At 52.5% G+C, this 16,535-nt stretch overlaps 1 protein-coding gene across 1 annotated transcript; it reads right to left on the bottom strand.

Annotated features, from left to right (window-relative positions):
- Positions 1–453: 453 nt before the first annotated feature.
- On the bottom strand, positions 454–16,324 carry DIPK1C (divergent protein kinase domain 1C). The gene is made up of 4 exons (XM_028102920.2): positions 16,133–16,324; positions 7,789–8,472; positions 3,277–3,441; positions 454–672 (listed from the first exon to the last, which is right to left on the bottom strand). Exons 1-4 carry the CDS (start codon positions 16,322–16,324, stop codon positions 454–456), a joined length of 1,260 nt encoding a protein of 419 aa, XP_027958721.2.
- Positions 16,325–16,535: the final 211 nt, after the last annotated feature.

Here is a 16,535-nt window from a genome sequence, read left to right as displayed (position 1 = left end):
AAGCTGACCCAGAAAGGCACGCTGGGGAAACCACCTTCCCTTACCCCAGAGCCTCACACACTCACCTGCTCACACTCACGGAGGCATGCACATGCCGGTACAACTCACTCACACCCGCACTCACACTCGTGCAAGTGCACCTGTGCAAACACCGACACTTGCTCGTGTGCACACACTCACGCGCACGTTTAGAAAGGCGGTCACGTGGGCAGGGAGGCCCGCTGGAACTCTCCTGCCCTGAGCGCCAGCACGCTCCTCAGAGCAATGGCTCCTTGGGTCTGCGCTGTTTCCTGACTGAGAGGCTGCAAAAGAGAAACGCTCTGAGCCCACAGAGCATTAGCGACTCGCTCCGCAGAAGAGCACAGGGACACCTGCGGGGGCGGTCGCTGGCCCAGAGGAATGTCTCCTCCCTACAACCAGCCAGAGGGAACCCACCCAAGGCCACAGCGGTGGCTACTTCTCTGCCTCCTGCAGTTTCCTCTGCGTCTCTCGGAGGAGGCGCCGAAGCTTCCAGAACACGTCAGGGGCTGCTCTCGGGGGGCTGCGCGCGGTGCGCCCGGGGTCCGCGCATTCCTGCACCGCCTCCCGCAACTGCCGCTGCAGCGGGAAGGATAGGGCCGAGCTCCAGAGACTCGAGGAGAACCAGTGGCGGAATATCTTGTCACAGATGACCTGAGGGACGGCAGACGGGGCGGTTAGTGCAGGGCTGCAAACCCCCGGTGCCAGGGATGCTCTGGTCCCAAAGGTGCCTTCCCTCCCAGAACCTGAACCACTCAGCACCAGGAATGGAGTCCCGCGTCCAGCCCCGCAGCAGACGGGGAGGGCCCCGGTCACTGAAAACCCTCCGAAGAGAGAGGGGAGCAGAGAGCACTGGGCAGCCACTGCCGAAGGAGTGGCCCCTCAGCCGAGTCACCACGTCGCTGAGGACTTGCTCGGCCATCAGTGGGGGTCACCATAACTCGCGATGACCACCGGACAGGGTTGTCATGAGGGTCCAGTGACGTGCGGGGAGAAGTCGTCCGCAAACATGATTGCATGTTGAGACACCTGGAGAAAAGACTGTTCTGGAAGGGACTTTGAACCCTTTTATTTCAGGAGCAGAAGTGAAAAATTAAGCCATCATCTCGAAGCCTAGACTAACAGGGTACGAAATTCCCCCGAATCTGCAGATCTCCTTAAATCCTCCACCTAAAGGCACAGCCTGTTCCCACAGCTTTCCCAGGTCCCGCCTGCCAGGAGGGCTGCTCCCAGAGCTGCGTAATTAATGGGCTTTACTTTTCTGTGTTGCACTGTCTTGGGCTCACTGAACAGAGGCCTCAGTGTTGTAAAGCTACTTTTCATAGAAGATAAGCAACTAACTTCTGTCTCCCCCTCCCTGCAAGGGCGAGGATTCTTTTTAAAAACAAATGAACTTAGTTCTGTTTTGAATTGATAATCCATGTGCAAAACTGTCCAATGTCCCCAAGGACAGACCATACATAAGTCCTAGGTCTCCATGCTGCTCCTGACCATCAGACACTCTGCTCCTGGCTCTGGGAGGCCATCCCTTCCTTGAATGTCCTTCTAGACAGAGTACACAAGCCTATACATGCATCTCCTTTCCCTTCCACTTTGCACAAAAGGCAGTCTTTTGCACACTGTTCTTCAGCTTCCATTCCCATTTAACCAAATACCAGAGAAAGCCTCCCATGTCGATTCTTACAAGGATTTCCTGTTGCTTTCATGGCTGCACCTCAAATGTGTGGGTAGATCATCGATTATTTAACTATTCCCTATTGGTGGCAATTGAGGATTATCCTAACTTTTGCTATTATGAGCAATGCTGCAAGAAATATCTTTCATGTTTATCATTTTCACTTTGCGCATGTGACTAAATTTCTAGACTAGAAATTTCTGGGCCTAGAGGTATGTGCATTTTTTGTTTTAGTATCTATTGCCCAATTGACCCCATGAAAGTTGTCCTGAGATACACTCTCACAGCAATGTATGATGAGAACGCTTGTCTCCCCGACTGCTCCACCAAGACGTGTGTTGTCTTTCATTTTTGCCAACTGATGGTTTAATTTGCATTGCTCTTAGCAGTCAGGGTGAACGTTATTTGTGCTTCCTTTCCAGTGAATCATCAAGTTGATATCCTTTGTTCACATTTCCATCAGATTGTTGGCCTTTTTCATATTAATTCGCAGATACTCTTTATATCGTAAGGACATCCCCTCGCTTTGGTTGGCTCCCTGGAGAGCGGACTCTAAGAGGGAGGTTTGCAGGCAAGGATTTATTGAGGTGCGTTCCTGGGAACCAAGCCTCCATGGACCTGAGGGAGAAGGAAATCTTCCGGTGTCCCTTACTGAGGCTGGAGACTGGGCTTCACGTGTGCCCCGGCTCCCACTGACCCGTCCCTGGATGCTGCCCCTGACACTTGGAGTAGCCACGGCAAAGAAGCTCCAGCGGGGAAGGACAATCCCGGGGGACACTCTCTGAACCTCGGCAGCAGCTGGTGCATGAGGACCGCCTTTGTCTCCTGCTCTCTTGATCTGTACCAGCATTTGCAAAGTTTGCCCATTTTCTCATTTAACTGTTAAATTTTGCTCTTATTTGGGGGGGATTTTGTTTTGTTTTGTTTCCACTATATGGATTTTTTCAAGATAGTGAAATCTGTCACATGTTCTTCCTATGGCCTCTGAGCTGTGTTCCATACTCAGAAAGGCCTTCCTTACTCTCAGGTAGTATTTTAAACTCTCCCAGTTTTTCTCTGGTACACTTAGGATCCTTTTTTTGTTTTGTTTTGTTTTTGAGTAAATACTTGAGCCCTCTGGAATTCAGTTTAGTCAGGAGTGAAACAGGAGCTACCCAGCTGACCGGCACCATTCATGCATACCCCAGCTACCTTCTGCTGCCCGAGAGCTACCTGTCGTTACATCTAGCTCTGAAATTTAAAAAAAAAAAAATTCTATTCCTTTGCTCTGCCAGTTGGGGCAGGGATTTTTTTTCTTTCGAGTAAAATTTTAAGTTAGAAAAGGAATACGTTAGGAAGCGATGGGGAGCCCAGCAATGGCGTCTGCTGGCCGCTCCATCCAGGAGACCCCCATGGGGTCATTTGGCCAACAGCCCCATGGGCCAGACGACACTGCCTCTCACTGTACCTGTCCCCACTGAGCACATCGAGCCCAGGTGGCATGGAAGGGGTGACCTGGGCCACATGAGCGGGTGCACCGTGCAGAGGGCAGTGGCGGCCCCAGAGAACAATGTCCCTCAGCCCACGCGGCGGCAGCCGCCTACCTGCAGGTTGCTGTTGACTCTTTCTGCTCCACACTTGTTGACGCGCAAGTCACACTTTGAGAAACAGTCGAAGAAATTGCAGTCTTCATCTCCCGTGCAGTTCTGCTCGAGAATTTCCCTCATTTTAGGTTCAAAAAAGGCCATGTCCACATCAATGGCCACCACCTGTAACCAACACAGCACATGGCCATCAAAGGATGCCGGGGCTCAGTGACCTGGCAGCCAGGGCACCTCCGTTCCCTGTTTGCAGTGCAGGCGCCTGCTGGTTGTGGGATCACAGAACTCTGCCTGCCAGAAAGAGGAGCCAGGCTGAGCTGGGGCGGCGCCTGCTTTATTCACACAAGCACCAGGCATTGACCATATTGCGAGGCTTTCACTGCAAAAAGGACTTTTGCTGTCAATGGCGAAAGCCTAGGATTTGGAACTATAACTAGAAGTATCATTTTTCAACTTTAAACACTTTTTCAGCTTTAAAAGTAGGATCTCTGAGGGGTGCCTGGGTGGCTCAGTCAGTTAAGGGTCCGACGCTTGTTCAGTTCGTGATCTCGGGGTCCTGGGATCGAGCCCTGGGTCCGGCTCCACACTCAGTGCACAGTCTGCTTGAGGATTCTCTCTCCCTCTGCCCTTCCCCCCACGCACTCTCTCTCTCTCTCTCTCTCTCTCAAATGAATAAACAAACCTTAAAAAAAAAAAGCAGATTCTCTGAAATGTCTTAAAAATAAATGAATTCCCCTCCCATTGCTGTATCACTTTGGCCTCTGGCCTTTAAGGACCAGCATTATAAATGCTGTGAGACCCAGATAATTTATCCCCATGAATATCAACAACAAAGAAACTGAACTCCCGGGGCAGGTCTATGGGTATGAGGGTGTAATTGGGTGGGCAGGACCTACGCTGTCTACTTATGGCAAAGCTGTGACCCGAGTCAACTGGCTTCCTACTGATGCTTGGATGGACGTGTGGTTGTGAAAGGCAGCATCAACCCTCTCGCATTAGGGCTGATGCATATGGACCCTGATCCAACAGCATCAAATACTAAATGTCGCCGTCAGCAGGAGCCCACGATTGACCCCCTGGAATTTCAGATTTATCTTCTTGGCTTCAAACCAAATAGGCTTCAAACCAGTAAAAAGGAAGAACATCTACATTATAAGGATTTTCCACCACCACCTGAATTTAAAAAATAAAAAAAGATGATCTCAAACTTGATAAAACCTGGAGTCTGCCCAAATCAAGCAGTTCATAGCTTCAAGGTATTAAAAAAGCTCTTGGAAGACTTGATGAATTTGATGGAGTCTGTGGCATCTCACAAGCCTTCACAGGCCATCCTCCAAACACGAGCCCTTCCTTCTGCCTTTGGTAGCATCTCAACAAGGCCTCATTGGCTGGGGTCCATTTCCTCTGCAACTCACAGTGTTAGAAGCTACATTCCCTGGTTTGGATTTTTGTTGTTCACTCAGGGGTGATGCCAGAGGCAGTAAACTTCCTTGGGGGATGATTCAGTAAAACAGAAGAGGGAAAATAGTTTCTTTCAAAATATATGGAGAATAATGAACATAAAGAACAGGGAACTTTTCCCTACGTAAGAGCTTTGCCTAATTACTAATTCAGGCACAGCAAACAGATATTACAATTTTAATCAATTTTTCCTGTCTCATTATTTAGCCAAAAGAAATAGCTAATTTCGCTATTTAACCTAGCTAATACACTAAAAATATATTAGGCTGTGCTCATGAATCTATTGTCTTCATAATTTATTATCAGGACCACAGGGCCTCCCTCCTTTCTATACTTTTTGGCAATCTCCCCAGCCTCCCCTAGGCTCCTACATACACTTTCAGCTCCTTGTGACTTCTCGCTCCCATTCCGATTGTTCCCTTCTCATCCGGCTCCCAGGGAGAGCCAGATTTATTTTTTAATTCTTAGTGTATAGTGCAGAATGGATTACAGCTTTTGTAAGCCTAACTCCACACACCTAAAATAAGAACAGCAACCAAGCCAACAGAAAGAACTGCACACAGCTTCTTTAATCGTATCAGGAGAATCCTAACACTCTTCCTGGATGGAATGACGTAACTCGCATCTTCATCAAACTTCATCCCGGCATCAGACTAGAAAGGGTTGATGAGAATTGTTTCATTCCCCACTGAACAGTGTGGCTCTCAAGTAGGACACACATCTGTTTGAAAGGAGCACTTGTTAGCAACGGTTTGGAGGTAGGAAGCAATGGTGTTTCCCATTTGTTCCTTTGCAACCACTAGATGAATTCTCAGGACCTATAAGTGGGGCCCTGGAGAGAAGGAATGACTGCAAGTCACCACATCCCACCCCCAGAGTGTCGGACCCAGCAGGTCTTGGGGGGAAGGCAGAAAATCGGAATTTCTAACAAGTTCTCTGGTGATGCTGACACCGCTGGGTTTCATTTAAAGTTGTGAAATCATAGGTAAAGTTAACAAACTCAGTGTCTGTAAGGAGGTCAGTAATGCCAGGGTTAGCCAAGGGGGACCCCCGTCCTCCCTCCCCGTTCTCCTTCGAGAAGAGAAGAGCGCAGGCAGAGGCAAGGGCCTGTGTGCCCCAGCCCATAGTCCACAGGGCACAGTCTGGGACTAGGTCAAAAAGTGCAGCCATTATTTCATTGAACAAATATTTCGTGCCTATCATGCACAAGATGCTGGAAGGCACAACTCTAGTGCAGTGCACAAGCCAGCAACGTGCCACGTTTCCCTTTCCCCAGGGAAGACTGGTCAGCTCCCCCTCCTTCCTACAGCCTTTCCTGGGAACCCAGCCGAGATAGCGTCGCAATTCCCTCAAGTGTTACTGCCCCTGTGGGGTTCCGCTTGCTGACACTCCATAATACTTGCTGGATGAAGAATCGGGTGTCAGATGAGCACTGGCCCCATAACCGCCAAAGCCAGTGGTGTGAGTGGACGCGCCACACCTCCTTTCCCAGGGCCGTGGGGTGCCTGGTTTCCCAGGACTTCACTGAGAAAGAGAACGGTGGTCCTTCACGTCCATTACATAAACTTTCTGCTCATGAATTAGGGAAGCTTGGCCAGGATTTCACCTCCAAAAAATATGCTGGCAGAGTTCTGGGGTGTCCCTCCCCTTCACAGCTCAGACCATGTCTAGAGGTCTTGTGGAGCTCAGGATATTGCAGACGGAGCTGAACGCCTCCAGAGCTCACCACCCAGAGTGCAGACCCTCCGGGAACCTCCCAGAACCTTCTGGAACCTCTCAGCTCTTTCCCTTCCACACTTGGAGCCACCCCCAGCTTATCAATCCCTCTGGGGCAGCCAGGGACAAGGAAGGCATTAGGACAAAGTAGTTTGGGCAAGTTGCCACAATGCTCCTCACAGTGACAAAGGCTTGACTGGAGAAGGGGTTTACATGGGGGCACACTTAGTTTTCTAGATTTCAGGCTGTTTTAAGCAGGCATTCCTATGCTACCTGCCGTGGAAGTCCTTGGCTGGCAGTAAGAGAGCCCTCTTTTTGTCCCTTTATGTTTTTAACCAGGAGGAAGAGCACCCTTCTGCCATGAGCCAGCACCCTCAATGAGCAGCCCCCTGGTGTGGCCGAAGTCAAGTTGGCCTCACTCGCCAGCACTCAGGTACCAGCTGACTTGGTGCAGCCTGGGAGGGGAGCACCAGGGCACAGCCCCCTCCCACTGCCCACCCCACGCCCACACCTACTTGTTCTCAAGCTGTCCTAGCACTTGTCTCAGCACAGGGGAAGGACACCTGTGTTCAGGCACCCGGGTCACCACAGCATTAATCTGACGCTCGGGCTGAGCCTCGCTGGGGGGAAGCGGGAGGCGGTTATCTTACAATAAAACACCGAGGTCCCTCTTGCTGCTTCTCCAGCACGTTTGATTCTTTGCACACCTGCATTGCCCGGAGTGGGAGACGGACTTCATCTACCCTCTACAGAGTGGCGCAGAGGCAGACACTCCGCGTGGGCAGGGCTTTCCCCTGGAGAAGGCACCAGAATTCTAGCTGTCCCTCTAGAAGTCTCACCCATGGAGGGGAGACTAACTAGAACCGCTCCAAGAAGGAAGTATCAGGAAAAGCCTGACACTATCACACAGCATGGGCGGTGTGAAAACAGCATCCTCCAACTAGCCGTGGCACGAAAGCCCCCAAGGCCACCCTTCTTTGTCATCTGCTGTGGCTCCTCGTCTCCTGAGCATTGTTTTCTGCACTCAGCAGGCACTGACTTTCTAATTAGGTCTAAGAAGCTGCTCAGACGCTTTGGAGAAACCAGAAGAGCCACGAGGGGGGACAAACCTGCTGTGGGTGCCTTCATTATCATCTCCCATTCAGGGAGGTGCACGATGCCTGTGTTCCTCAAATTCTCTCATTCACACCCCAAAGGAGGTGCTCCGGCAGGTCCGGCTTGCCCAGGCTGGAAGCTTGCGTAAGGTTGCAGTGGCCCTCCAAGATTTCAGAAACCCTCTCCTAGATTCTCTGCCCCCGCCCCCCGCCATGACACGCACGCCCTCCCCATGCCACTCACCGTGAAGTCACTCCTGATGGCGAAGTTTTCAGGCTTGACGTCGCAGAGGTGGAGGCGGTGAGAGAAGTCGTCCTCGAAATGGCTCACCATGTCCAGGAAGCTGAGCGCCATGTCGCTGACGGCCTTGGCCTGGCCCCGGCCGCCCCGGGGGGCCCCCGTGGCCCCATCAAGGGGGAAGAGGGCCCGGTGGCGGGGGCTGCCGGCGGCCAGGTACTCCACCGCGTAGAAGTGGCCACAGGAGCCCAGCACGGGCAGGGCGTGCCGGCTCAGGTCCTGCAGCAGGCTGAAGAGGACGAACTCCTCCTGCTGCAGCAGGGACCACAGGCTGGCTAGCTGGCCCCGCCAGCGAGGGCCGCGCCTCCCCGGCCACAGCGGCCCCAGGCTGCCGCCTGACAGCTCCAGGCCCAGGGCGTTCTTGACCTCGCCGGCCACCAGCAGGAGCAGCTCTGCCTCGGGGAAGTCCTGGCCGCCCTCGTCGGCCGCGTCCTGCAGCAGAGCGAGCGGCTGGAAGCTGGAGAAGGCCTCCTCCTTGGACTTGAGGATGATGGGCCGGCCACGCCAGTCTGCCTGCAGCACCTTCTTGCCCCTCTCGTAGTACAAACAGCGCTGGTACAGCATCTTCTCCCCCACGCACAGGTCCTCACAGAGGTCTCCCACCAGCACCCCGCCCTCGTACTCCCGGCACTGCAAGGAAGGGGACAGTCAGTCACAAGGCGGGAGCGGCCCTGCGGTCGCTGGGCGGGGGCAGGGAAAGGGGCCAGTGGGTCCCTGCGCGCGGATGCTTTGATCAGCTGTTGGGAGAAACCTCACAAACGTGAACCACGCAGGCTATTTGGGTCAGTGGGTAATTCACTGAAAGAGCTAAAACAGTGTCTCGTATTTATTACATTATTCACCCAGGCCCAGGTCTTCAGAGTCCGGACACCAGAGGTGAGACGCGGGTTCCCCCCCCCCGCTCACCACCGCGCCCCCATCCAGCCACGTGCTGCTGGGAAAAGCCTTTCACCCGCTGGTGACCGTTCCGTCAGCTGTCAGAGACAGGGCTGTCCGGGCCAGAGGTTCTCGCCGCTGGCCACACGTGCAGGTCGCCCTGGGGAGCTTTGAACACCACCATCCAAGAATGGCTAAGTCAGATCTCGGAAGGGGGGGTCCCCAGCGAGCATCACCTGGTGCAGGCCAGCCACAGTGACCACCCTCCCAGCAGTTCCCTCGGCCCGCTTCTGTGACACCAAGTGGTGCCGCCTCTAAGGCCAGCAAGTCTGGAAGGGTGACAGGGCTCGGAGGGGCACCCTCAGGAAAGATGAGTCAGAGGAGGCCCCGTGGCTGGCCGTGCCAGCAGGACTGGAGACAGGCGCATCAGAGACTGGCCCTCCAACAACGGCCAGGTACGTAATTACAGGCTCTTCAGAGCCTCGGGTCCTTTCATGCTGGTCAGCTTTGCATTACAAGCAGCTCAAAGTCAGACAATGTACTTCCAATGCCTGGATATAGGAACAATTCCAAAATCCCAAAAGCTCTGAAAACTACAACATTTGTGACTCAATGAGCCTCACCTGGTACTAAACCCCAACTGAAGAGTTGTGCGGCTAATTATAGTCTGAGTGTATTCGACTTGGTGTGAATTTCCATACATTGTGCTGCAGAATTATTCATTGGTTTCATTACTGGTTCTGCTTCATATGCAAAATACAAGGTATACGATCCATATTATTTTTCTAATGCCCAAAAAAGTGTGACTTCAAAAACATGCCTCGCCCCAAAGTGTTAGATAAAGGATGGTGGACCTTTATAAATACTCTAGTTTAATTGTTCAAAGCACGCATTACCCGAATGCTTACTAAAAAGAAATATTCCCAGTTCTTAAAACAAGTATCTGGATTTTCGGGACCATTTCAGGCAGTAGCTGGACAAGAGCCTGAAAGACCCAGGCCATGTCATCTGACCTGATCCTGGGGCTCTCTGCTGAAGGAGGCTCCTGGGAGCCATTTCTCCTTTGTGGGCTTTCGATCTTAGTATACCACCTTGGGTAGTGAGTGTGTCAAACTCGCCAAGCACAAGAATGCAAGTGACGGAGACCTGTGCCTGGTCATGAATCTGCCCCCAGAGCTTGGGGGTGCCAAGCTTGGCTGCTTTTTTGTCTTTGGAAAACAGACACCCGTGATGACGTTGTGTTGACAACTGTGTTAAACACACTTGATGCTGTGCTCATCTTGCAATTTAACATAACACACGCTGGTAAAATGCCATCCTCTTAATTCCATGGCTTGGGGCCAAGAAACGAGTGTTGAAAGGATCAGGACCCTTTGAGTCACTCACTCTCTGCTTAGAATCGCTTCCATGTCACCCCTTGTAAGTCACAGCCACTGACTCGGGCTGCCCCAGACCTCTCAGGATATTCTCAGAGGGGAGGTGGGAATGAAAGGGTGAAGTGTTCTAGACAACCAGGAGCAAAAGTTATGCATGATGGAAATAACGTGGGCCATTCATTTTACTTGTTGCTGTTTTTTCCCCTACGCTATCTGGTATTTACAGAGTTTCACATTTCTTTAGTAAACGTCCTTATAAAGTCCCAAAATTCCTTTAAGTTGATACCCAAAATTATTTGATTCAATTCCATAAACATCTTTGGAATGTTGTCACATTTAGAATTGAATCAAAAGTGCTTCTGTATGAAGCACAGAACAGGAAAAGAAAAGCAGGTGACAGAAACGGTCTGGTGGGAGGGCTGAGTCCTGAGCTGAGAGCTTCAGAATTCTGGGAGAAGCCAGAGAGAAGGGTGGAGGGCGACAGAGTCCAGCGTGCTTTGGGTGGCAAGTGTGGAGGGCTTCCACTATGAAGGCCCAGGGCCTTTACTTTCATCCCGAGCTGCGGCCAAAACTGCCACTGGCCAGGAGAGACACCTGTGGGCCAAGGAGCCCGCTCCACTCCTCTGCGACTGGGGATGGCCATGGGCAAGGCCTTGCTGCTCCAGCCACACGAGGCCACCTTCAGATCAACAATGCCACTCTCCCGACTTCACGCAGCTGCATGTGAGCTGAGCCCCTATCCAACTACAGGTACCAGGCTCAGGAGTTCACATTACAGAGGTGGCTGCTTTCCAAACTCATAAATGAGAGCAGAGGATGATCTGTACAGGATAGGTACACTGCCAGGCTTGGCTCTGGGGCAGACTGGGTTTGCCTCCTGGCTCTGCCCCGGACCAGCTGGTGGCTTGTTTCCAAGTCTATAGCATGGGATGCTGATACAGTGTCACAGGAGCCCTGTGAAGGTCAACCAAGGTCACAGGTGCAGAAGACCCATGGTCTCAGTGAATGCTACTTCTCTCCCACCCTCTCCAGCCCTGGTCATTGTGGCGGGGGTGGGTAGGGGGGGTGGGGGGTGGAGAGGGAGGCTTCTCCCCGGAGAGATGTGCCTGAGCTCAATTTTGAAAGCCTAATTGCAGTGTGCCTAGCAGAGAAGGAGAGAGGGGGCAGTTCCATTGCAGGAAATAAGCTGTGCAAAGAGCCAGAGTTGCAAAGTAGTGTGTTCAGAGAACTAGATACAATTCAGGGGCGTGGAGAGCAAAGTTAGTGCAAGCACCTGTGTGTCACAGACCGGGCTGTCCTATGAAAAGATGCCATGTCTCCACCAGACAAAAATGCTTCTACCCTGCAAGGGCCAGATCAACCTTCCACGGGTGGGGAGGGGGCGGGGAGATAGCCCCGCTGCCCCTGGGAAGCTTCATCTCCGTCCTCAGCGCCCAGCTCCCAATCCACCAGACTCACTAGCACATCCTCTCTCCTACGGACTCCCCACAGCACAGTGTTTTCTACAAAACTACCCTGCATTGTTGAAGTCGAGTTCAAATCGAATTAAAATCTATGCAATTTTGCCCCTGCAAATTTGGACGGCCATTCCAAACAGGAGTTGCAAGACATTTTGAACAATGGTATAATGATCGAATTTGGCATAGAGCCTATCAGTTTTGGAGGGGAGCATTATTTGGGGCTGTTTTCCTGAGGCTTACCACATTGGGGTAGAAGTGTGCCTCCTGGAGGGCTGACAGCTTTGGGGGCTGCAGTGTCGAGCATCAGAAAGGCCAGGGAGTGGAGCGAGGTGCCCAGGACCCCAGAGGGCCTCCAGCTACCATAGGGGAGGTCTTGGGTTTATGACCTAACTTATGGTACCCCCGTCACCTCGTTCATCTTAGGAGATAGTTGACACTAGAACAGGGTGTGCACAGTGTGGTTATAACAGAGTTGCTCTTCATCATCATCCTTTAGGATGATGTGTTTTTGGCATTTCGGGTCCGTACTCTCTTACAGAGACCGTAAAATTCATGCGCCAGGGCTCTGCTGCCTACCAGCGCTAAAGTGAGTCTGCACAATCCTTTTTCAGGTCTGTGCCTCCTAAACCCGGAGAACAATTAACCTAGCATTTAAACACGAGTGAACTTAAAGGGCAATTTACAAGTTTATGAGCTCATTAAAAACTGCCATCATGTGAGAGGAAATAGTGAAATTATTTTATGAGCAGCATGTCCTACTGAAGTAGCTATGTTTTAACTCAATAAAAGTGGTTTGTTCACTTGAGCTCAGTGTTTAAAGTCACTTTTCTCTGAAAACGAGGGGGTGCTGCCAGCATGAACACAGGTAAACTTCTGTGCCCAAATGTGAGTACACACAAAATCCACAGGTATCACATTTTAAAATAAACTGAAAAAAAAAAAAAACAACCAAGTAAACAAAGTCTCCTTACCATTGACAGGCATTTTTTAATTACTTAAACTCACAGTGGATTTGTGTTTCTAGACTTATGGGCATCCATACAAACGCATGTTCCCAGAATTCTCAGTTCTGGTAGGAATGTCTTAGCTGTTGTTGCTTAGAATCTCTCCAGCTCGGATCATGGTTCTCAGGCAAAAACAAAACCTGTCCACTGAGTCTGAGAAACTGCTGATGGGGTCTCAGAGGTCATGCCTGAAGGCTGGGTTTTCTTTTGTGTATTTGTTTTTGTTTTTAAGGAGCATGAAGTCTCTACGTGGTTAGCAACAGAGCACACGATAGAACTCCTTCCCTGAGCAGTTGGCTGTGCATTGCAGAATCTCAGAGCATTTAGCTCGTCCACTGTGCAACCTCTCTTGACCCCTGGATGGCTCAGAAGATATATATTACAAACACGGCCAGAGCACTCGGGAAAACAGAGACATTCCCTGCTATAAAATCTTCCTGGATGCTGTAGTCCCACTGGGACCATGGGTTTCTACCACAGCAAAGAAAGTTAAGCCTGCCCTATGAAAAAGCAATCTCTACTGTAGGCAACTAAATTAAGTCACATCAAGAGCGAAAGAGCCAAAAGGGAGTTAAGCCTTCTGAATAACAGAGCCCGTGGGAATATTTTTGAGATGCCTTGAAAATGATATGCTACGGAAGGATGAAGAATATCCAGTTGTTACTCAGGGCTTTCGTTATCGGGGAAGCCACTGATTGTCATGGAGTCTCTACTATCACACTGCACAGAGTCCCATACTGTCTCTAGGACGCAATGAGTGCGTGAATCAGGGTAAGTTACTTTACGTCCCAGAGCTCAGTTTTGCCATCTGTGAAGTGAGGGGAGTACAGGTTATCGAAGGGCTGAAGTGAACTAATACGCAGAAAGCTACTTAGCCCAGGGCCTGCCCACAGCAAGCACAGTGGGCGCCCACAGCATGTATCTCTCTGCTGTCATGTGCAGTGCTCTGCCCGTGGAACGGGGAGCCAGGCTTGGTGATACTCACCAGCCTGGGATAGCCCGGGACACAGCTCACTAGAAAAGAAGGGCTCTAGAAACCTCAGAGAAGTTGAAGAGGGCTTACAGATGTCTTGATTATGAGATGTGCTGAAAAGCCATGGTCCAGAGGAGCACAGCGGTCTGACTCAAAAACCTCCAAAGCTAGAGGACCCAGGGCTCAACTCCTTGGAACAATTCCAGTTGGCTCTTCCAACTCTCCCCCCGTCCAGGGCCATGAAGTGCACTGAGCTCCCTGGGCAGGAGGGGTGCCGCCTGAGGGTGCCAGCCAGCTGGATTCCCAGCTCCCTGAGCTCTGCACCTTTGTCTACAGACCCCTCCACAGGCCAGCAATGGCACCTGCCACACTGGCGGCCTGGGACCCCAGCAGGGGTGCAGGACTCCCCAGACTCTGCCAGGGAGGGAGAGGGCTCCCTCTGGCTCAGCTGCAGTGCACTCCTTCTGTGCTTGGTGTTCCAAGGGAAAGCTAATGAGGGTCTGGAGAGCAGTCAGAAAAATAACAGCCAGTTTTCTTATTAAGGACAAAAGCCAGGCAGAATGAATTGAAAGTGCCCGGGACCCTAGAGACAGAGGGTCGATTCAGCCCGAGTCCTGGGCGGCCACCATGCCAGGCTCTGCGTGGCAGCCAGGTCCCAGCAGAGTCTGGGTTGTGGAGACCGCGGGGCTGTTCAAGCCCCGTTCGAGTTCAGAGTGTCCTGGGGCACAGGGAGCCAGGGTGCTGGGTGGGACTAACACCCACAAATTCAGAGCAGAGAAGGTAGAAGGGGAGGAGGCAAGGAGAGAGGGAGAGAAAGGCAAGCCCTGAGCACAGGTGAGAAATAATGGCCTCGAACAGGGCGCCCAGATGATGCTCCCCGAAAAATCAGTTCACTGAGACAACATCAGATGACCTTCGGGAAGACAGACAAAGGCAGTATTTCAAATTGTTCTTTGGGCAGTAGGCAAGATGGGGAGCCTTCAGAAGCAGAGCCCATATCTTCAGCTTCATATCAGACTAAAAACAACCCCAGCTGGCTGCCATTAGAGATATATTGGTAGAACCTCTAACCAGAATTGTTTTTAATTTATGAGCTGGCATGCTGGGAAAATTATGATTAGCAATTACCTAAATTATATTAGGCCATAAGTCCATTAGTCCTTTTCCCACTTAACCAAAGATAAATAAGTGAAAACAGCATTTTTATTTTAATGAAAAAGATTATTGCGTTATTTTTGTAAACAGGTATTCCATCCTGGAAAAAAAACTCTTTTTGTTCATTAAAATTCGTCAATCAGTCCCCCCAAAACAGGTGAAATAAGCCTTGTAGAAGGAATTTGTATATGGGTTACTGAGAAAGTTGATGAGTTGTAAGTTAAAGAAAACTTGATAGAACTTCAGTGTAACAGCCCATATAGATGACTGATAATACGTGACTGAGAGGATGGAGGGAATCGTTGATGAGGGTCTCACATTGTGATCAATCCAGATCAGACTCAATTAAGGAATATGATTTGCGTTTGTATGTTTCAGTCCTTTAATTTTTCCAATCTCACTTAAATTTTTTTTTAACTTTTAGGCTATGAAAATTTGAAAACCTACAATCTCGAAAACCCCGCCCATATGTAAGCAATTGGACTGTAAACTTCCCATGCGTTTTTTGAAGATTTCTTATAGAAAATAGATCATCTTTCACAGCAAATGCTCAGCTAGATGGTCACTGTTTTAGGAAGTGAATAACCACCACGTAAGAAACCAAAGGGGCAGTTTTTGCCCGCTGTCTTCACCTTTTCGGCTTTCCTTTAGGGGATTCCTACCTCTTTCCAAGTCTTCCTAACCCCCATAATCTTCCGGACCAAACGGAGAGACTGAGAGCCGCCAACGTTTGGAATGAACGGATGAGCATCTGGGGCCCAGTGCACACAGCAGCCTGCCCAGCCCAGCTAGGACCACTCAGGCCCACGCCTGTTCGGAGACCGCTGTCTTGACCCCAGGACAGGGGTCTGCGGGGGTCCGCTCCCCTGAGCGCACTCTGCCTGGGGTCCCACAAACCGTGCCCGCGAGAGCCGCGCCTTTGGGGCGCAGGGAGTCAGGGGCCCTACCAGCCGTCTGCGTCGGGCTTGGCGAGATGCACCCAGGTTGGCATCATAGAACGGCCGCTGAGCGAGAGAACCCGAGAAGCAGAGGCGTGGTCCCCGCCCGCCCCGAGCCCCAACACCGGCCCGCGCCGTCGCCAGCGCCCCGAGCCCGGCCGCCCCACACGGGATGCGGGCACGGAGGGGCTGTCGGGAGACTCGGCGCAGACCTGCGAACTTTCCAAGGGCGGGCTCAGGGGCGGCAGGAGAGCCGTTTGGCAGGAACTCTATCTTGGGACAAAGGACCAATTTTGACGAAAGGAGGGAGACTCCTCCGCGCGCCCACAGACTCCCAGGCAGAGGCGGGTTGTACGCACCGGGCATTCCATTCACCGTGCCGGGACCCCCGCCCCCCGGGTGCCACGACCGCGCCCGACTCCCCCGCTCCCGGGGCCCGCGGAGGGTTTCCCACCAACCCCAGGCCCCCAGGGAGCGCGGCGCGGGACAGGGCAGCGGCGGGACCTACCAGCGCGGCCAGGATGCGGCGGCTCTTCTCGTCGGTGCAGCGCTCCGAGAGGACGCCCGGGTGCGCGCGGAGCAGCAGCGCTGCCGCCAGCACCCAGCCCGCCGTCCACGCCGCGCAGGCCAGCAGCGCTCGCCGCCCGCGCCGCCCGCACCGCCCGCGCCGCCCGCACCGCCCGGGCCGGCTCCGCGCCATGCCCCGCCGCCCGCGCCCCGACCCGCCGCCCGCGCCCGGCGCTCTCCCGGCGGCGCTGCGGCTCTGCCCGGCTCGGCGGGGGAGGGGGCGCGGGGGAAAGGCCCGCGCCGGCCCGTCCGGGGGGTGGGGTAGGGTGGAGTGTCCGCCGGCCACAGCCTGCGCGCCCGCCGCGGTGCCGCGGGAAGGGGGTGTCCGCACGCCGCTCCCGGGG

The sequence above is a fragment of the Eumetopias jubatus genome, unplaced genomic scaffold, assembly GCF_037043125.1.
Source record: "Eumetopias jubatus isolate StellerSeaLion01/CBP00866 unplaced genomic scaffold, mEumJub1_p1.0 scaffold_16, whole genome shotgun sequence".
Taxonomy (NCBI): Eukaryota; Metazoa; Chordata; class Mammalia; order Carnivora; family Otariidae; genus Eumetopias; species Eumetopias jubatus.
The sequence above is the reverse complement of the archived record's forward strand: the minus strand, read 5'-3'. Positions and strand labels throughout refer to the sequence as shown.

What these genes read in the sequence shown, in the direction of transcription:
- DIPK1C (XM_028102920.2), bottom strand. Translation starts at nt 16,324, where the DNA reads ATGGCGCGGAGCCGGCCCGGGCGGTGCGGGCGGCGCGGGCGGTGCGGG. An exon ending in GCCGCATCCTGGCCGCGCTG is followed by an intron (nt 8,473 to 16,132) that starts GTAGGTCCCGCC and finishes CCTTCCTTGCAG; the next exon opens with TGCCGGGAGTACGAGGGCGG. An exon ending in GAGTCAACAGCAACCTGCAG is followed by an intron (nt 673 to 3,276) that starts GTAGGCGGCTGC and finishes GCCGTCCCTCAG; the next exon opens with GTCATCTGTGACAAGATATT.